Source organism: Parus major, chromosome 19, assembly GCF_001522545.3.
Source record: "Parus major isolate Abel chromosome 19, Parus_major1.1, whole genome shotgun sequence".
NCBI classification, from domain to species: domain Eukaryota; kingdom Metazoa; phylum Chordata; class Aves; order Passeriformes; family Paridae; genus Parus; species Parus major.
The window spans coordinates 3747884-3766076 of record NC_031787.1 but is presented as its reverse complement, the minus strand read 5'-3'; the positions used below and the strand labels follow the sequence as shown (position 1 = coordinate 3766076).

Sequence of the window (18193 nt, the reverse complement as noted above, 5' to 3'; positions counted from 1 at the left end):
GCGGTGACCGGACCGGGGCACAGCGGCGCCGGGATGGGGGGCCGGGCTGGACTGCGCTTCGCGGGGTGGGTACCCCCGGGTGGGCACTCCCAATAAGCCGTTCCCCGGTGCCGCGCAGCCCGGGCCGTTCGTAAGGGACCGCCCGGGCCGTTGTGGCCGCTTCGGACTTGGCCTGCCTGGCGTCCTGTCGGCCCGGGAGCACGGACGCCGTTCCCCTCGCACCAGGCCCCGGCCCCTCCGGAGGCGGTCGGTGCCGCCCGGATGCTCCCCGGCACCCGTGGGGCCCGGGGGTGTCCGTGGTACCGGGGGGGCGGTGGGATCCAGCAGACAGCTGAGGTGGGTGCCGGGGGCTGCCCAGGGCCCCGGGGCCGAGGGGAGCTCCCTGAGGGACGGGTGGTCCCGCCGGGCCGGCCCCGAGCCACCGGCTCTTCAGGTGGGACCCGGCTTGGCTGTTCCGGAGCTCCAGGAGCTCCTGCCGGGAAACGAAGGCGTTGGGGAGCTGGAGGGGCCCTCCGGATCGTGCCAGGTTCGCACCCCACACATCAGATCTCCGCACAAATGAATAACCCGCCCCGGTGCCCAGAAGGACCCAGGACTAATCGGGTTGGACGCAAAGTGTGGTGAGGTCCCGTGTCCAGGTGGGATCCCGTGTCTGGGTGTACCTGCCCTGCTCTCGCTGCCTCAGTTTTTCTATTCACCCTTGCCCGAAACCAGCCCTCGGCTTAATTGACAGGCAAACGCTTTGTTCGTCTCAGTTGTTGTCTCTGTTTTCCCCCTCCGAGGGGTACTCGCTTAAAAGCTTGTTTTGAATGGAAGCAGTCCAGGTTTGGAGCAGCCGGGTTTATTTCTTCTGTTGTTTTGGCTGTCAACCGAGCCACCTTGTGCCGTGAGGATCAGCAGAGGCTGGGAGAGGGCAGGACTGGGATGGATCTGCACTGTGACCCTTCTCTGCTTCCGAGCTCTGTTCTTTCACTTTCCTTGGTGCTAATCGGTGCTGGGTGCTTGTGTAAAAAAATGTGTGTTTGGGTATGAATTACCTGGCAACAGCTTTCAGCCCTGTAGCATCGGGTTTTGCTGTGCCCAGAAGTGCAGTTCAGCTGGTGTGGGGGCCCTGGCTGGGTGGGTTGGGGTCAGGGGAGAGCACAGGGCACCTGTAATGCTGCTCCAGTCATGCCCCCTGCACAGGGTCATGTCTTACTGCAGCCCTGTGGCCTCCCTGTGCTTTATGTGCTCCCCTAATCCCTGTGTAATCTCTTCCCATGGGATCTTTGTTGCCCTCCCAGTCCTGTCTCTCAAAGTGGTGTTTTAACAATCTGTCCTGAGCACTCTCTTTTCTGAAAAACTTGCTGAAAAGTCTCTGTTTTACCAATCTGGTGATTTTTATTTTTAATTCAGCCCAGCAGCTCCCAAGGCTCTTTTTCTTTTCCAGGTACAAGCTCGCATTTCTTGAAAACTTTTATCAGCGCTGGCAATTCAAGTTCAGAAACTTAAAAAAGGAGTTGGCATTTTTAGAAATCATCTCAGACCTATGAATTTTAAGATCCTGCATTTAAACCAAAATGAAATTCTGCTTTCTGGAAGTAGAACAGAAAATTAAACACAGCTTTCAAAGGTTTTAATTCCCATTCTCCAGCTTTCTCACCACCATTTGCTGGAGTTTGAGGAGCAGGAAGTGAAGCTGTTGGAAAATACATCTGAAATGCACTCCATTTTTTTCTTGTCCAAGTCCCCAATTAAAGCCATGTGGAAAAATGTTTCAGAGGTTGTGCTGGGTGTAAAGTTCCAACCAAGCAAATCCAAACGCAAGCTCTGAGTTGCCAAATACCTTCAAAGTGAAGGGCATCTGGCTGGAATATTTAAGTATGCACTTGAATTAGCCAGGGTTTTGTTTTCACTGGAGGAAGGTTGGCCCAGAGGATTTCTGACTGGAGCCACAACTGTTTGGTGAATAAGAGCTTTTAGGGTTGAAGTGAATTTCAGCTTTTCAATGTATTTTTAAAGCTTGAGGGGAAGTGTTCTAGTCCGTGGGATTTGAGTAGAGATGTGAGTTGGGATGTGTAACACATCCCAAACCGTGTCCCACTCTTCCCCCAACCCTTTCTGCTGTGGTGTAATGCTGCACACTGTACAAGCAGCTCCAGTATTGAATTTCTCAGCTTTTAATATTTGTGTGCTGCTGAATTCTCCACGAGAAGTCAGGAACTGCAACTTTAGGCCTTTCGCTTTCTCATTTTCCGTAACTCCAGGACTTGTGTAACTCTGGCTCACTGATGCTTTCCCGCATTCCTCGCTTCCCAATCCCTGCAAACAGCTGCTGGCTCCAGCAGCTTTCAGCAAGAACTGGCAGGAGGCTGAAATACGCCCCTCGCTCCTCCTTTGGAGCAGCAGTCCCAGCGCAGGAAATATTTTTCCACTCTGATGGGGAAGTGGATGTTGGAGCACGCGACACTCACGTGCAGTCAGCCCGGGTACCTTCACGTGTGGTCCAGGATTCACAGCATCGCTGCCACCCCGGGTGAGGGACAGGCTGTTGTCACCCAGCTGTTATCCCAGCGAGTGTGAGGTGTCCTGGGAAGGAGGTGGCTTTTCTGCTTTGGTGTCTTTTCTGCTTCGGTGTCTTGCTTGTTTGCATTTCCTGCTGCTGTTTCAGAAAGGAAGGAAAATGAATTGCTGACTCCCTCCTCACAGCCTCCCTCTTCTCTGCTCTGCTTGTGGCTGCACATGAATATTTGGTAACAGCTTTGGGGGGGAAAATGGTGTTGGTTCTGTGTTTGGGGTTCAGAGCACCTAGTGCAGGTGGGTGGGACAGAAAAATGCCACAGCTTGGGTTTTGCTCTGAGTCAAGCAAGGACAATGCCAGTGGTCCTTGAGGTGGTAAAGTGTTGGTGTGAAACCTGCCATAAAAAGAAGTGGCAGAGGCAGGTGTTGGATTTGATACCTTAAGTCTTAATTTGCTTGGTTTTGAGCAGTAAAATAACTGTTCTTGGTGTGTTGAGCAAGAATGGATTACAAGGAAAAGATTAATAGCAGAGACCGGGGTAGGATCTTGGTGATCTGGAGCAGTTTGTCACCAAGACCAGTTGAGCTGGGGGTGTTGTGTAAAAATCTCAGAGCATCTCATAAACTAACTTACACTGAATTCCTGGGGAAATTGCTGCCTTCCTCTTATAAATGCAGACGTGTGGGTGTGTCTGTTCTGTGCTCGCTCTCCTTCTCTGTCTTTTTTAAGCTATCGAGCCACACGGGCATGATGGATGGGACGCTCCACGGAGCGTGGGATCTTCCCCCATCCGGCAGGGATGTCATTCTCTGTGCAGATGGCATCCTCCAGTGGAAGCCACCCACTGCTGCTCTGCCTCTTGGGAGACCTGAACTTTTCCATTGGATTGGAAGGAAGCTCACGGCTCCCTGCTGACTGCTGGGAGTTAAGCGAGCAATCAATGACGTGAGACCTCAGAAGGGAGAAGGCGAATTTATTTTAAAACAAAATGAGTTTCACTCATTCGCAGCCAAACCCACCTACACATGAGCACCAATGTGGGGATCTCCAAGTGGTTGTCCAGCATTTGGACAGATGTGTGTGCAGATGGTTTGGACAGGATTCCTTGGAATGACACAACAGACAAGGAATGTCAAATATCAGACCTCTGGTGTCTCTTGGTCATCATGCCTTTCGATCTGCTCTTTTTACATCCCTTGGGGGCTGAGAGTGATGATCTCTTCTTGTTGGAATTTATTAACTGCCTTTTGTGTCTTTGTCTGGTGTCTTTGGGCTCCTACCCTTTCTCTGTTCTTCCCCAAATCATCTCTTAAGGCCTCAAGTCTCTGATGCTGATTGTCCCTTGTTTCAAGATGTTCCTTGTTTTCCAACCTGAAAAAGGTGTGCTTTGATCTTGAGGACCTACTAAATCAGTGCCCTCAGCACAGGCAGTTGATTATGCCCTGTGTTCCTCCTGGTTCTCTTGTACTCCTTCCCATCTGTTTTTTGCTGGGATCACACTCAACTAAAGAAGTGTGTGTACCGTGATTTGCAAACTGTACATTAAGAGTTTTCTTCTGGCTTTGTTTGCATGTGCAATGCTGCACAGGAGTCACAGGACTGATCCTGGGCCAAAACTAAGTGCTCAGAAGCCTGAATGGAGCTGATGGTGTAGCCCTGGAGCTCAGATCAGTGGGAAGAGTTTGGGGAACATTTGTGTAACTCAGTCATTTCTGTGAATGAGTGTTTGGCCAGCATTTGGCAGCTCACATTGGGGTGGTCAGTGTAATGCTGCCAGGAGCAGTGCCCAGCATGGGGAAGGGGCAGAATGGCAGCTTGCCTTGGCACACTGCTGGCACACTGAGTGTCTGTCTGAACTCATGCCAAGGCTTACAGTTCTGCCTGACACAGATCAGCAGTGGCTCAGGGATGGTTTGGTACAGCTCTGTGGTGACTCAGGTGGTGTTTGGTGCCACAAACCATAGGAAGCAGAGCCTCCCTGAAGAGTGTTTGCCCTCAATTAGCAGAAGTTGGCAGCGAGTGGTGGTACCTCACTCACGCTCAGCCAGAGGGTTTTGAGGCCAGTCTGCTTCTCTGGATTCACCTTAATCCACAGTGACCATCTTCTGTGAAAGTCAGAGCTTGTGTGATGTGGATGTAGGGTGGGGGGATTCAGGACATCATTCTCAGCCCTCTGTGCTCTCTGTTTCTTGTTGCAGGTCCCCAGGAGAAAATGGTGTAAGGCCAGCGCAGCTGCCACTTCCAACCACGGCGTGCCCAGAGCTCAGGGAGGAACATGGCAGCAGCTCAGGGAGCGGGAAGTGGTTCAGCCGGGCCGTCCGGCCCACCCGGTTCTGCCCCGGGGCACAGCAGCACCTCCACGTTAGTGGTGGTGTGGGAATGGCAAGATGAATTTGGCAGGTGGAGGCCGTACCGAGGCAATGTCTGCAGCTACATTGAGCAGGTTATCCAGGCCTCTCAGCAGAAGGGCCGGCGCTCAGGGTCGGGGCTGGCCAGCAGCATCCCTTTGGGACACGCGGATCCCGCCTTGGCTCCCTATGTCATCGACATTCCAAGCTTCATGCAGTTCCGGCAGGACACAGGTAAGGGAGCATCCCTGCCTGTTCTGCTGGTGTGCTTGGGTGTGTGTAAGAGCCCTGCAAAGCTCTGCTGTTTGCTGCCATGCTGGGCAGCTCTGTGAGCACATCTGCTGTTCTCCTGATGCTGTCTGCTGCCCAGTGTGGAAAAATCTGTGAAGCTGGATGCAGACAGACAGCCGTGATCTTTTCAGGAGCATCATCATGGGAACCCTGGAGCTCCCAGCCTGTGAGCCAGAGCTCTCAGAGCTGGAAACTCCCCCGCCTCCAACACCCTCCCCAATCCATTCAAGATCACTTGCGTAAAAAAGGCCTTTTTACAATTCCAACCCTCCTGCTTGAATCCCTTGCTCCCTCTGGAGCTGGAGTGCCAGCTGCTTTACCTTGGCATGCAGCCCTGCTCAAGCTGCTTGCGAGTGCCTGCGGCCCCCGCACGACACCAAAACGCTGCAGCAGAATATTCCCTCCACTTGTGCTGTGTGAGCCTGGCTCGCTTCCTCCCAGGGAAAAAGGGCAGGATGGGCTCAATAGCAGAACTGAGACCTGATTTTCATTCTCCTCTCTCCTGGGGTCACTGGGAGTAGCAGCTCAGAATCCTGCCCTCTTTTGCTCCAGATGTGCTGAGCAGCTGGAGCTTAGAAAAGGGGCAAGGATGGAATGCATGCACTTCATCCCTGGAAAATCCAGGGAGATCCCAAATTACACACCCCGAATGAATGGCTGCTTTGGAAAATTTTCCATCCATCAGTTTCCCATTTGACAGTGTCTGTCCCATCACTCCAGGATGCAGTTGAGCATCATCCCAAGCTTTTAGAGAGGGGGCTATGTGCTGGTTTCTTGCCAGTTGAAACAGCAAATGAGCAATATTTTGAATCAACTGCATGATCAGCCAATTCCGGCAGGAAAGGGAAGTGGTTGGAGCAAATGTGAGTGGTCGTCACAGCTGCATCCGTGTTTTTATTCTGACTTGGCGACCTTAGGCAGAGTTTTAATGGTCCTGGGTGAGGTGAGGAGCTTTCTAAGCTGGACGCCTTGGCAGGTGTGCTCAGCTTGGCCTGTTCAAACATCTGGAAGGGCAGCTGAGGCTGTGGCTTTGAGTGGCACAGCACAGACCACCAGAGCTGGCACCAGCAGCTGTTTCTTTCCTCTTTTAATCATGCCAAACTTGTGAAGGAGCCTTCCAGCCTTTGGCTGTTTCAGCCAGTGCTCCAACGTTTGGACAGCAGTCCTGAGCTATCTGGTGAAGGTGAGCAGAGAGCCTGTGGGAGGGTGAAACGTGTCCCACATTGCTTTCCACAAGTGCTGCTGTCTGTCCTTAGAGGGTTTGTATCTCTTTAGACCATTGTGAAAGATCTCAAAACATGCAGTGACTATTGTCCCTTGCAGGCTGGTTTGGAGCTGTTCATCTCTGGGGGACAGTGCAGTTCAGTTCTGGAAATTATGCTGGCTGGTATGATCTCATGTTTCCTTGGTCTAGATCTGAGTTTGAGTTGTTAATAACAAAAAGGCTGATTCTGCTCCACAGCTCTCCTGCAGTGTTTCCCATTGATTCAAAGGGATGCTGATCAGACTGGCCAGTGCTGTGAACCTCCCTCCACAAATACCTGTGTGCTCTGCAACGTGACTGTTGGAAAAGCTCTCATATCCCCTTTCCATGGCCCAGTTCTAAGCAAAGCTTTTTCTCTCTGCAAGGCACTGCCTCAAACGTGAACCTTTCTGAGCGAGCCGCCAGCTGAACTTTGTCATGTTCTGGAGAAAAGAATCTCTGCAGGAAACATCCCCATGAAATATCTTTAAACAGTGCAAAAAATAGGCTGTTGTATTCTGCTCATTAGCTATTAGACAGATAAATAGGCTCTTCAAAGGAAGCCAGGGAGAATAACAGGAAGCCAGTGTTAACGGGAGCAGCGTCCCCAGCAGCAGGGAATGACAGCTGTGCGGGGGGATCTTGTGGGCAGGATTAGCTTTGGGCTTCAGCTGCTGCTCAAGGCAGATTAGCTGGGAGTGAGTACTGGGGAGCAGCAGGAGTTGTCCTCCCACCACAGCTGTTTGCCCACCCTGGAGAGGAATACCAGTTTCCCTGCCAGCCTGGGGGAAGGGGGACATTTTCCAAGTGCATGGCCTTGGTCTTGTTGACTCCTAAAAAATCTTCTTTCTGCTGCTGTTTGAGTGTGTTAAAAACACAAGTTGCTTCAAAGTCCTACAGTCTTCTTTGTGCTGCCTTTAGCTTCTGAGCTTCTGCCAGTGGAGCAGGGGAAGCCTTGGTAATCTCCAGACATGTGTCCCACTGGACACCTTGCCTTATCTGTGGTAGTTCCTGTTCTCTGGGAACAGGTTCCCTGCACTCATACATTTCTAGATGTAATGCATGTCTTATCATCTCATTCCCAGTCCAGTCCCATCCCTAGTCCCCCTCCTGCTCAGGGCTTCATTCCTGAAGTTATCCACTTTTTGAGGCTGTGGGTTTATGTTTCTGAAGTTTGTCAGGACTTTCTGGATAGGAACAGTCATTGCCAGAGTTTGCGTTTGGCTATTTAGTCTGCTTTTCCACTAAGACATCAATTCCAGGCTGGGAACGTTATCTTGGTTCTGCTACTTTCTACCAGTGGAAAGTCTGGTCCCACAGGAATCCTGAGCTTCATGGTTGAACTATTGGGGAGGTTGTTGTGTTTGACTGGCTGCTAGTAGTGTTTTAAGTGTGCTGATGAGATGTTGTTTGTTGGCTGGTGCCACTGGAGAGTCCTGCTCTGCAATAAGCAGGATTCTCGGTGCTGCTCTGGAGCAGAAACACAAGTCTTGGCCTTCCTTGGTCTGGCACATTCTGCCTTTAAGAGAGCCTTAGCCTTTGTGTCAGCTCTGGAACTTCAGCACTGCCGAGATAAGGAAACACACTTTTCACAAGTGTTTGGAGCAATTTCAGCAGCTTGATCCTCATGCCAGCATGCAGGCAGGCAGAGCCTGTACGCAGCAGCAGTTGGACTTCGGCAGTGTGGAGTCCCACATGGGCTGTCCTCCCTCTTCCTTAGGATGTGCTTGTTGGTGTAAAGGTTGCCTGAATTGCTTGTGCCCCACTGAGTCTCCAGTGATATCCTGGGGCAGTTCTCCTCAGGCTTTAGCTGTGGGTACTTGTAAACGTGCCAGTTTTCACCTGGGGTCCTGGAGCACAGTGCCATAACTCTCATCACCTCCTCAGAGGCTTTATTTTTATTATTATTATTATTTTTATTTTTACTTTTATTTTTATTTCTCTTGGTGCTCTTCTTTGAACTCCTGTGTTGTAACAACTCGCTGCACCCCTGTTCACCCCTCACCTTCCTAGATCTCCAGACTTGCTTTTCCCACAGCTTTTCCTGCTCTTCTTTCTCTGTGCAGGATGCTGCTGAGGATTTTTCCTGCAGTAGCAATTTTGACCCTGCTGCAAGAACCCATTTCTCAAAAGTTTTAGAGCTTCTTTCCTGTTGGGTGGCTTCCTTCCCTCTCATTAGGCTGCTGCTTTTTTGAAGTAAGGGATAAAGTACCCAGGAGTGAAGTCATCCTGGAAAGCCAGGCTTCCAGGGGGTTCGGGCTCCAGCTGTCGCTGTCGAGCGGCCTTGAGAGAGTAGTGTGTCTCCTTCCATTTCTCTCCCTTTGTCTGAACAGCTGCTCTCTCCAGTTTTCAAGTTACTTCATTGTCTTCCCCTCTCTAGTCTTGCTCTCTCTCCCAGCAGTCAGGAGCCTGGAGAAGTTTGTCCTTCTCCAAAGTCCTTGCCCTTGCTCCTTGTGGGACTTCACCCACTTTCCCAAGACCAAAATTGCCCCGACCCTTGTGTAGCCAAGTGGGCGTTCAGCCCCTTAAGTGCTTCTACAAAGCTCTTCCCGATGGTGTCTTGTCTCTATAGTTACTCTGTTGTCAAGGCTGTGGGAGTTGGTTTTTTTTTAACCAGATCTGTGCCTCAGCCTGATTTTTTCCTTTTTTTCTTTTTACTTTTTTTTCCCTTTTAACGTCAGGGAGGCATATGTGATCACTGTGCTTTTGTGCTTGGGTGTGTCTGCGTCTGCATCCTCTCTTCTTCCCTCCTTTCCCACCCTTCCTCCTAGCAGCTTTTGAACCTGCTGCCAGCCCACAATCAGATTTGGCAGAGGGACAGGGATCTCGGGGATATTGCGTTTTTCTAAGCTTCATGAGCACACCCAGCCCTGTTGGGAAGAGAAGGTCTTTTAGTGTCCCTCTTGAGGAAGAATGAAAAATTTGTTTCTGCACGGATCTGTGCAGAAACAAATCCCTGGAACAACATCCCTCTTAATTCTGTTCTCACTAAATTGTATTTATTCTCCCCTCCTCTCCCCCACAGGGACGATGCGGGCTGTCCGCAGGCGCACCTTCCCAGGGGACTCAGCTGCTGGGCAGGGCATCGTCTGGGAGTGGCAGAACGACGAGGGCGGGTGGTCCCCGTACGAGATGGATGTCTGCGTGTTCCTGGAGCAGGCCCATGCCACCAACCACCAGCGAGTGGATCTTGGGCTCTTGGGCTACAACTATGAGATTGACTTTGTGGCTCAAGTCCAGACCAACAAGACCACGAGGTTCCGCCGCAGCGTTCAGAGGCGTTTGGACGCCCCGTACCCGGTGACGACCTCTGCCACACCCCTTCACACAGGGGTGGGATGTTCTTGCCAGCAGTGCTGGCCAAACAGTGGGACTGGTCCCATCACCACACGCTACCGTCACTCCATGACAAACTTTCCCAACTCTTCCTCTACTCATCAGGCTCCTGGCAGGACTGCGTCAGTAAGTTCTTCCAACGTTGGCTACGTGCCCTATAACAAACCCACTTTGACTGGAGCAAGGTCAACACCAAGACTCAGTGCACAGAGCCCCTTGGTTTTGGCTCAGACTGGGAGCCTCAGTGCAGCATTGACAGCATCTAATGGAGTCAGGTACAGATCCTAATTCACCTTTAAATACCATGTGTGAGTCCAAGAGATCTGCTGTGCTCGGGTCTGCATTATCCAGGAGCCTCTCTGTCCCAGAAGATTTTACAAAGGTGTTCTCCCTAGGAGAAAGAAATTTGTGCCTGTGTATCCAGTACAGTGGATGAAAAGACTTCCCCTCTGCTTTCTACCTCTTTTTTTTTTTTTCCCATTTGAAATATAGTCCCTGTCTACCAGTCTCCCTGAACCACAGGGAAATTCACTCAGGTTGAAATTCTGAAGGTTTGAGAAAATTAATAGTGAGCAGTGGTGTTTTGGGTTAGGTTAAAAAGCAGCTTGGAGAGAGACTCAGTGAAGGAAAAGGGGACTTTTAAACACACTTATTTAATTCAAATTAGGCAGTAGAGTAAAGCACTGCTTTGAGTCTTAAGCTCTTCCCCTTCAAGGAGGGACCACAGAACTCATTGCATGTGGCTGAGACCTCATGAACTCTCTGTCAAAATCAGCTGTCCAGGCTATTTTTCAGGCTAAGTGGTGACGAAGAGCAGAGGTACCACTGAATCCATTTTCACTGTGGCTCCTCTCTGGCAGGGCTGGAGCCAGTGGGCATCTCTCAGCCCAGGATTTCAGGTCCCATCAGCTAGAGCTGAAGGAGGGCTGTGTTTGCACCTTACTAGTCGGGGAGGAAGAGCTTCACTTCTCTTCAGGCATTTTGGTTGCTGCCAGTTCAGTGAAAAGCAGAAGATTGTGGTCTGACAGCCCAGCTCCTCTCCATGGCATGGGCTGCTGGGGCAAGCCACAGTTGGTTATTCCAGTTTCAGGATCTTAACTCTTCCTGTGCTCAAGCTCTTGCTGGCAGAGGTGTGTGTGGCCTGTCTGTAGCAGTGCTGGCACCAAGTGTGACCCAGCAAGGGCTGGCTGACTGCTCCCTCTGTTTGTGAATGGCTGGAAATGGCAGAGCCTTACACTCACTTCACTGGGAATAATCCAGCTGTTGAACCCTGGAGAAACTGCAGGGAAACTTGCCAGAGCTGATTTACCTGTCCAAGTAGGTAAGAGATAAGAGATCTAGCAGTGTTGGAAGCACATTCTGCTAATTGCACAAGGCACAGGGGTTTGAGGTTTGTTTTGAATCTCGTTTGTGTTTTAAACAAGATGGTGAATCTTGAGATGTTTTTCTTAGTATTGTATCAGGACTTTCCCTCTTCAGGGTCATCTGAGTGAAATGACTTCTCACATCCTGTTCTTCTTTCTCACGGTCTTTTTTTGGTGCTTTTTTTCCACCTGGTGATTTTTTGTGTTGCCTTAAGCATCCACAGTGCTTCTCTGTTCCGGTTACTGAGTAGGGCTGAAAATCAGACCTAAACACTGCCCCCAGTAAGGCTCTTGCTGTCTCCTGAAGAAGCTGCCAAATTCCCCTTCTCACAGGAGTTTCTGGTGGGTGCGTGTGGCCACTGGGCTGCTTGAAATCCCCATCCTTTCCCAAAGGATTTGCAAAGTGACTCAGGGTGGGGAGTTTGAAAAGGAAGAGCCAAATGCTGCAGCAGTTGTTCCATAAGCCTGTGTGGAGCCCATCAGGCTCTGGGTACCTTGTGTGCTGCCTGGTGGGGGGACAGGCTGTCCTGAAAGGAGGGGAGGATGGGAAAGAGATGCTTGGAGAGGGTTGCCACAGGCTTCTGACCAGGAACTGAGCCTATGGACCAGGCAATGCGCACTGGGAGGAGAGGGATGGTCAGGGAAAGCCAGGAGGTGCCCATGGCTGGTTGAGGTCGAGCTGTTTGAACCTGTTTTGCAGCTCAGCTGTTTGTGTTGTGGAGGGGGTGAGGTGGCTGGTGTCCTGGCAATCATCCCTAGCCAAGCCAGCCTTTCTGGAGGATGCAAAGGGATTGTACAGTTAAATCTATGCAGGGGACAGCAGAGCATGCCACACAGGGCAGGTGGCAGCTCTTTGGATACCTGGGAGTGTGTGAGTGCTGTGAGACTTGTGTAAAACCCACCCCCCAGTGAGCCCCACTCCCCTGACCACTGCTGTCTGTTCCCTTGGGTGTCATCTCCAGTCCTTTGGGATTATTTGTGCCAGGGTCACTTCTTTATCCCTGCCAGAACAACAAATGCACACAGGGGGGCAATCTCTGCCTTCCAGCAGTGTGCCATATGAGAAGGGACTTTTTCATCCCTAGCTGACAGCTCAGGATGGCTTTTCCCCATCAGCCCTGTGCTGGGGTTCAGAGCCACTGGGTGGGTGTAATTGCTCCTGGTTGGAGTTACAGTCTTGGATTCATGAAACCCATGTTCCAGCAGAAAATCCTTTAATTTCTGTGAATTAGGGGAAACCTGAGTAGCAAACTCTAACAATGTGTTTCATTTAATTCCTAAGCCCCAAGCATTCCTGGGTTGTTTTATCCACTAGGTTCCCTGTCTTCCCCCCTCGTACATAATGTGGTGGTTAGTTCCCCTTCCCTTGCAGTCAGTGCCCTGCATCACCAAACAGTCTAACCATTTTGGCTAATTATCTTGTATTAATTATCCTGCCACGGCTTTCTCTCTGTGTTCTCTTAGCTGTGATGTGCAATTCCTGTCCTGGCCCATGCTCAGAGACCCGAGGGAAGGAAGCACTGGGCCATGGTGAATCCTCTGGTGTCTGCTAAAGGTTGTGTTGTGTTCACCCTACAAGATAAAGCTCCAGAGCAGCCCTGACAGATTACTTGCTTTTACAAAACCGCTGATCTCCACAAAACTTGCAGAGGTGCCTGAGCAGCAACTGGCAGAAGGGCTCAAAAACTCATTGGGAGAGACTGAAAGGCAGTGCAGTTGTTTACACCCAGTCTCTCTCGGAAACACAGCTAAAAATGGCAGCAGCTCTCTCCTGCAGGGCTGAGAAGGAGGTGCAGTTCATCCTGGAGAGATGCTTGACTCCCTGTGTGGCTGTAACAGTTATTTCTAGCTGGCAGGCAGGCAGGGGTAGCCCCCAGAACAGGCATGCCCGGGCTGCTGTGCCACTGAGGGTGATTAAATGTATTTCCTCCTTGCTGGAGGGCAGATGCTGGTGTGAGAGCAGGCGGAGCTCGGCACTGCCAAATACACTTTAATTTCCTCCTGCTCTCAAGAGGGTCAAAGCCACTGGAAAACCCAGAGAGGAGTGCCAAGGCTTAACTATATGCTAATATTCTTGGCTGTGCTGCTAATGAATTACATGCATGTGGGCAAGTTATTTTGCTTCTTTCTTCTTTGCTTCATTCTTATCGTGGATGAAACACAGTTAATGAATGTGGTCTCTCTCATGGACAGCACTGGAATCTGCACATGGAGTGTGCCATGGCAAGGGTCATGTCCTTATCTCAGCACTGTTAACCAGGATCCCAGCCACCTCCTGGCAAATCCTTCCCACTCCACATGGGAAAGCATCAATTCCCTAGGGCAAGAGCTCCCCTGTTCCCTGCACTGTGCTGTCTAATTACAGAGTGAGGCACTCCTGAAGCACAGTAAGGAGCACCCTACTTGTAATATGAGCAAGTAAAGCTGCAGGAAGCAATCTTCTGAGGGATATTAATTAGTGTCCCAGCCAGGCAAATCCCTACAGTAGCTCTGCAGGCTTCTCTGAGCTTATGTGGCTTTGGCTGCTGGTCTGGGTTGTGCCTAGAAATAAGGCAGGTAGCTCATGGGGGCAGGATTTTGTGTAAAATCAGGGGGAACAGGAGTCTTGGCAGCTAGAAAAGGACGCTGACAGAACTGGGGTGTTCTTAAGAGAGCTCTGGACCCCAAATTTCCTATGGGGAACAACACACAGTGCTTTGTAGGATCAAGGAGGACCCTAACCAGGGCCTTTCCTTTTTCTCTCCACCTTTGTATCCTTCAGCTTTGTCCATAGGCATTCCCACGAGCTCCTTTGGGTGGTGAGGAGCTCTCCTGGTGCTGGTTCCACTGTGCCCACTGTCACTTGTCCTGCAGCCCTTTTAGGCAGCATGGTGCTACCACCAGGTGGAGTCATTAATGTCACCCGACACTCAGTGAGCCCTGGGAAGGGGTTTGGACCTTAAGGTGTTGTGGTAGCACTTCGTGTGAAGCAGGGCTGGGCACTGCCCTGATCTGTGAGGAGAAGTGTTGGATGTTGCCCAGAGTTCTACAAAAATGCCATGATACACAGATCTGTGGCCTGCTGGTTTTGGCCAGGGGAGAGGAAGGAAGAAAGGGCTGTATCAGGTGGAGAGGGTGAGTTCCTACAGGCTTCCCCAGTTCTGCTCTGTTGGGGTATTGTTCATGTGTGGCTCAGGTGATGGCTCCAACCTGGCCATCCAGTGTTTGAAGTGGCAGCAGCCCTGGATTCCAAGCTGTTGACACAGTTCCTTGCTGGACTTGTGCTTTGCTGTCTCACTGGTGTTGCAGATTCTTGAAATTCCGGAGAAGCAAGTGGGTTTGTCGTGCTGAAATCTCAGTCTGCCCTGTCTGCCTCCTGTAGCAGACTGCCTGGGAATCTGTGGTGGGAAATCTTACCAGGACCTTCTTGCTGAATCTCCAAGAACATTGTCTTATTTTGCATCCTTTTATTCACAATCTGGTGATCCCAGTTACACTCAGGAGCATCCAGCACACAGAGCAGTGGGAGAGCAGGAGCTGTGGCAAACGGCAAGACAAAATAGGACCAGGAAGGAGGAACTGATACCAGGACAAATTCAGAGAATTCAGGCGTTGGCTTTCAGGTGTTGCAAGCACCTGTGAGAGCACTTGGCCAGGACTCAAAGGCACTGCCTGGTAAGAAATCTTCATGGGTAACAGGAGCAGGTGTCTTGGCAGATCCTTCTCATCTCTCCACACTGCAGTGCTTGCTCTTGTGCTGTTGCTGCCTGGATCTCCCTCATCCAAAACATCATTTTTTCTCCTAACTGAGCTGTTTTCAATAAATGAGCAGGACCTCTCCCCAGAAGCCAGCACTGGTATGGCAGTGCTGGAATATGTTGAGCTTGTGCTGTTCCATTTTTGGATGCACAGTCCACGTTACACTACAATAACAATATCCTTCCTTGCTCCCTCATCCCCTTCCTCCCCCCAAACCCCCACTTCAGACCCAGGGTAGGCTCTGAGTAACATTTCATCACCTTCCTTGGCACAGCAGTACTTCCTCCCACACACTGTGGCTGCAGACCTGCCTGGGCAGTGTTGTGGTACCTCAGAGCAGTGTGGATTTCCCTTGATTTCATCAGCCTTTGGGCTTTCTGCAGTTGTAACAGAGCTCAGGGAGTGTGGCAGCCCTGCTCCCACGGTGCAGAGTGGATGGGTCAGCACAGCACTGTTAGCTGAGAGCTGCTAATGAATGTGTGTATTTAGTGAAATAAGAAGTATTTGGTTTCTCCATCATCACATCAGTTGGCTCAAAGCCTCCAGCAGCCAAAGCTGACACACTTTGCCTTTAAAGCAGGAGTGCAGCTGATCAGTGACTGTTTCCTGGCTCAGGGATGGTAATTTATCTGCAGTGCACTCACAGCTTCCCAAACTTGATTGCTTGCAAATGCATCAAGTGTTATCTGTTTCCCTCTGCAGATCTCAAGGGCTCTTCTCACTTCTGTTGTGGTTTAACCCAGCAGACAATTAATCACCACACAGCCCCTCAACTCACTCCATCCTCCCCCAGGAGAATGGAGGAGAGAATCGGAAGAAAAAAAAGTAAAAATTGTGGGTTAAAATAAAGACAGTTTAACAGGACAGAGAAGGGAAGGAAAGTAATAATGCTGATGATAATTAAAATGTAGAAAAGAAGTGATGCACTAAGTAGTTTCTCATACCCACTGACCAATGCCCAGCCATTCCCAAGCAGCAGCCCCCAGTCACTTTCCCCTCTGGTTTTGCTACTGATTATGGCATCCTGTGTTCTGGAATATTCCTTAGGTCACTTGGGGTCAGCTGTCCCAGCTGTGTCCCCTCCCAGCTTCTTGTGCCCCCCAGCCTCTCCTCACTGCTGGGGTGGGGTGAGGAGCAGAAGAGGCCTCACTTAGTGTAAACACTGCTCAGCAGCAACTAAAACATCTCTGTGTTATCAGCATTATTCTCATCCTAAATCCAAAACACAGCACTGTACCAGCTACCAGGAAGGAAATTAACTCCATCCCAGCTGAAACTGGGACAACTTCATACAAGCTCCAACTCACGGATGACTTGGATTTGAGTCTCACAATTAGGAGAGTGAAGGATTTCTCTGCCATCTTTTCAAAGCATGGTTACCCTTTCCCAGGGCAGCTCTGGGTTTGCTTTCTCCAGCCTCAGGTGTAATGACCCTGTGCTCCAGCCTGTTGGAAGGATTCTCTGCCCCCACCTGTTTTCTTGGCACAGCAGGTTCAGCTTTGTGCTTTGTTTTATTTTAACCTTCCATGGAGAAGTGATAACACCCAAGATGCTGCTTCATCTCAGGGTATGACAACAAAACACAAACAGTTCTGTATCAATGACAGGCTGGGGTGGAGGGGGTGCCTAGGCTCAGTGGTGTCTTCTTGGCTTCTCAGGAGGAAATGAGGGAAGGTCCAATGTCTCTGATTTTTTTGGGAGCAGTTCTCTCAAAGTTCCTGGTCCTCAACTATCCTTCATGTCTGCAGATGGAGAACAAGGAGTCCTGCTCCTTGCCATCTTCTGAAGAGGAACATAAGGGCAGAAGTGAAGCAAAAGGATGAGATAAAGAAGTTTAGAAATACCTGAGAAAGAGCTGTGACGAAGAGGGTGAATCAGAAAAGAGAGTCATAAAGACATCTGATTTAGAGCTCTTTGAAATCACAGGCAAGATTTCCCCTGTGTTTGGTGGGTTTGAATTGTAGCCAGAACAGTCTGTTGCATCATTTGAAGGCATTGCAAAATTTGGGGCAGCAGAAGGGAAAGCACAGCCTTTGAAAGAGGCAGGAGGGAAACCTCTGTGATCTGGAGAGCTTTATAAGGGTCTGGGGGTGCTGATCTCACTTGGCCAGGCTGCCAGAGCTGCACCAAGCCCTCTGTCCTGCCCAGGGTTCTTCAGAGAGTGCAACACACGTGTGGGAACTTATTCCAAAGTGTGACAGGTAGGAGAGGTGGGGTGGCAAACAGCCATGTGTCACTCAAAAATCTTTTCAGCCCTGGTCATTGTTATGGAAATGTGAACAAATATTTTAGCAAGACTTAAAGGAGAGACCTCTGTGGTACCTTTTTGAGCAGGGCAGCTCTTGCATCCCAGCTGGACAGAAGAAGGTTTCCCCTAAATAGTGGGTGAGATCTGGGCTCTAGACCTCCTTAGTCTCTGAATTCCTAAGCAGCTGGCCAGGTCTGTGTAATTTGGGGAATCCTTGGAGATTCGTTGGGTGAATGCACCATGTATTAACTGCTGCTGGGGTGCATGAGCCTCATCCATCACAGGCATGTGGGCCACCTGAGACAAAGCCCATGGGCAGCTTCTCAGTGCCAGCATTTGGATTTCAAGTGTTCCTGCTCTGCCAATGTGGATCCAGCTTCCTTTCTTCTCTAGTGACCCCCCATCAGTGTTGATGCTGCTGCTCCCCTTTCCTCCCTAACCCTGGCCGCCTGTGTATCCCAAAACTGAAATACAGCTGCCAGCACTGCCAAAACAAGTAGCTGAGGAACCTGAAAGGCATGTTTGGTGTCCAAATTCTCTTGATTTCCAGATGAAAATGGGGGCCAAGCTCTTCCAGGTCTCTTTCAGCCTTTCCTCCCTCATCCCCGCATCGCCCTTGGGTGTGTAGTGCAGGTTGGCTCCTTGCAGGAAGCTTTGTGGGGGACTGGCAAGAGCAGGGATGTATCACCAGATCACAGCAGGGTCCAGCAGGAGGAATGGATGAGTTAGGAGAAGATGGGGCTGGAAGCAGCTACATACAGCATAGCTCTAAGGACTTTGCAGGTAAGTAAATCTAGGAGAGAGCTCTGGCAAGTACAGCTGCTGGCCCAGTGGGAGAAGGGTGCCTGGGTGAGGGTCCCAGCTGGGGCTCATCTGAGCAAATAATCCCTGTTAATATATCCAGGGCCCTGGGCTTCACAGGGAGCAGTGCATTACTGAATGTCTCTGATCCTTGCTGTTAAAGCTGTCTATTTTTTTTTCTCTCCAGTACCCAGGCCCTGCCTGTCAAGATGCCCAAACCCAGCAGGGTGAGCCAGGCCCTGGCAGGTAAGAGCTCCCCTGTGCTTTATTTGCTCAATTTTTAGGATTAGGTGAATGAGAGGTTTGCCTTTCTTGTAGCACACA

General features: G+C 50.6%; 1 protein-coding gene across 3 annotated transcripts in view; it reads left to right on the top strand.

Moving 5' to 3' along the window:
* Positions 1–334: 334 nt before the first annotated feature.
* The window catches only part of DTX2 (deltex E3 ubiquitin ligase 2), a 34069-nt gene continuing 16210 nt past the window's right edge, over positions 335–18193 (top strand). Inside the window, exons 1-4 of one of the 3 annotated variants that reach the window (XM_015646294.3) lie at positions 335–638; positions 4699–5082; positions 9408–9993; positions 18057–18115. In XM_015646294.3, the coding sequence (XP_015501780.1) occupies positions 4776–5082; positions 9408–9993; positions 18057–18115 (952 nt within the window). In that variant the 5' untranslated portion in view covers positions 335–638; positions 4699–4775. Of the gene's footprint in view, positions 2516–4698; positions 5083–9407; positions 9994–18056; positions 18116–18193 lie in introns of all 3 variants that reach the window. The other 2 variants (XM_019008567.2, XM_015646292.3) reach the window with 2 other exon arrangements.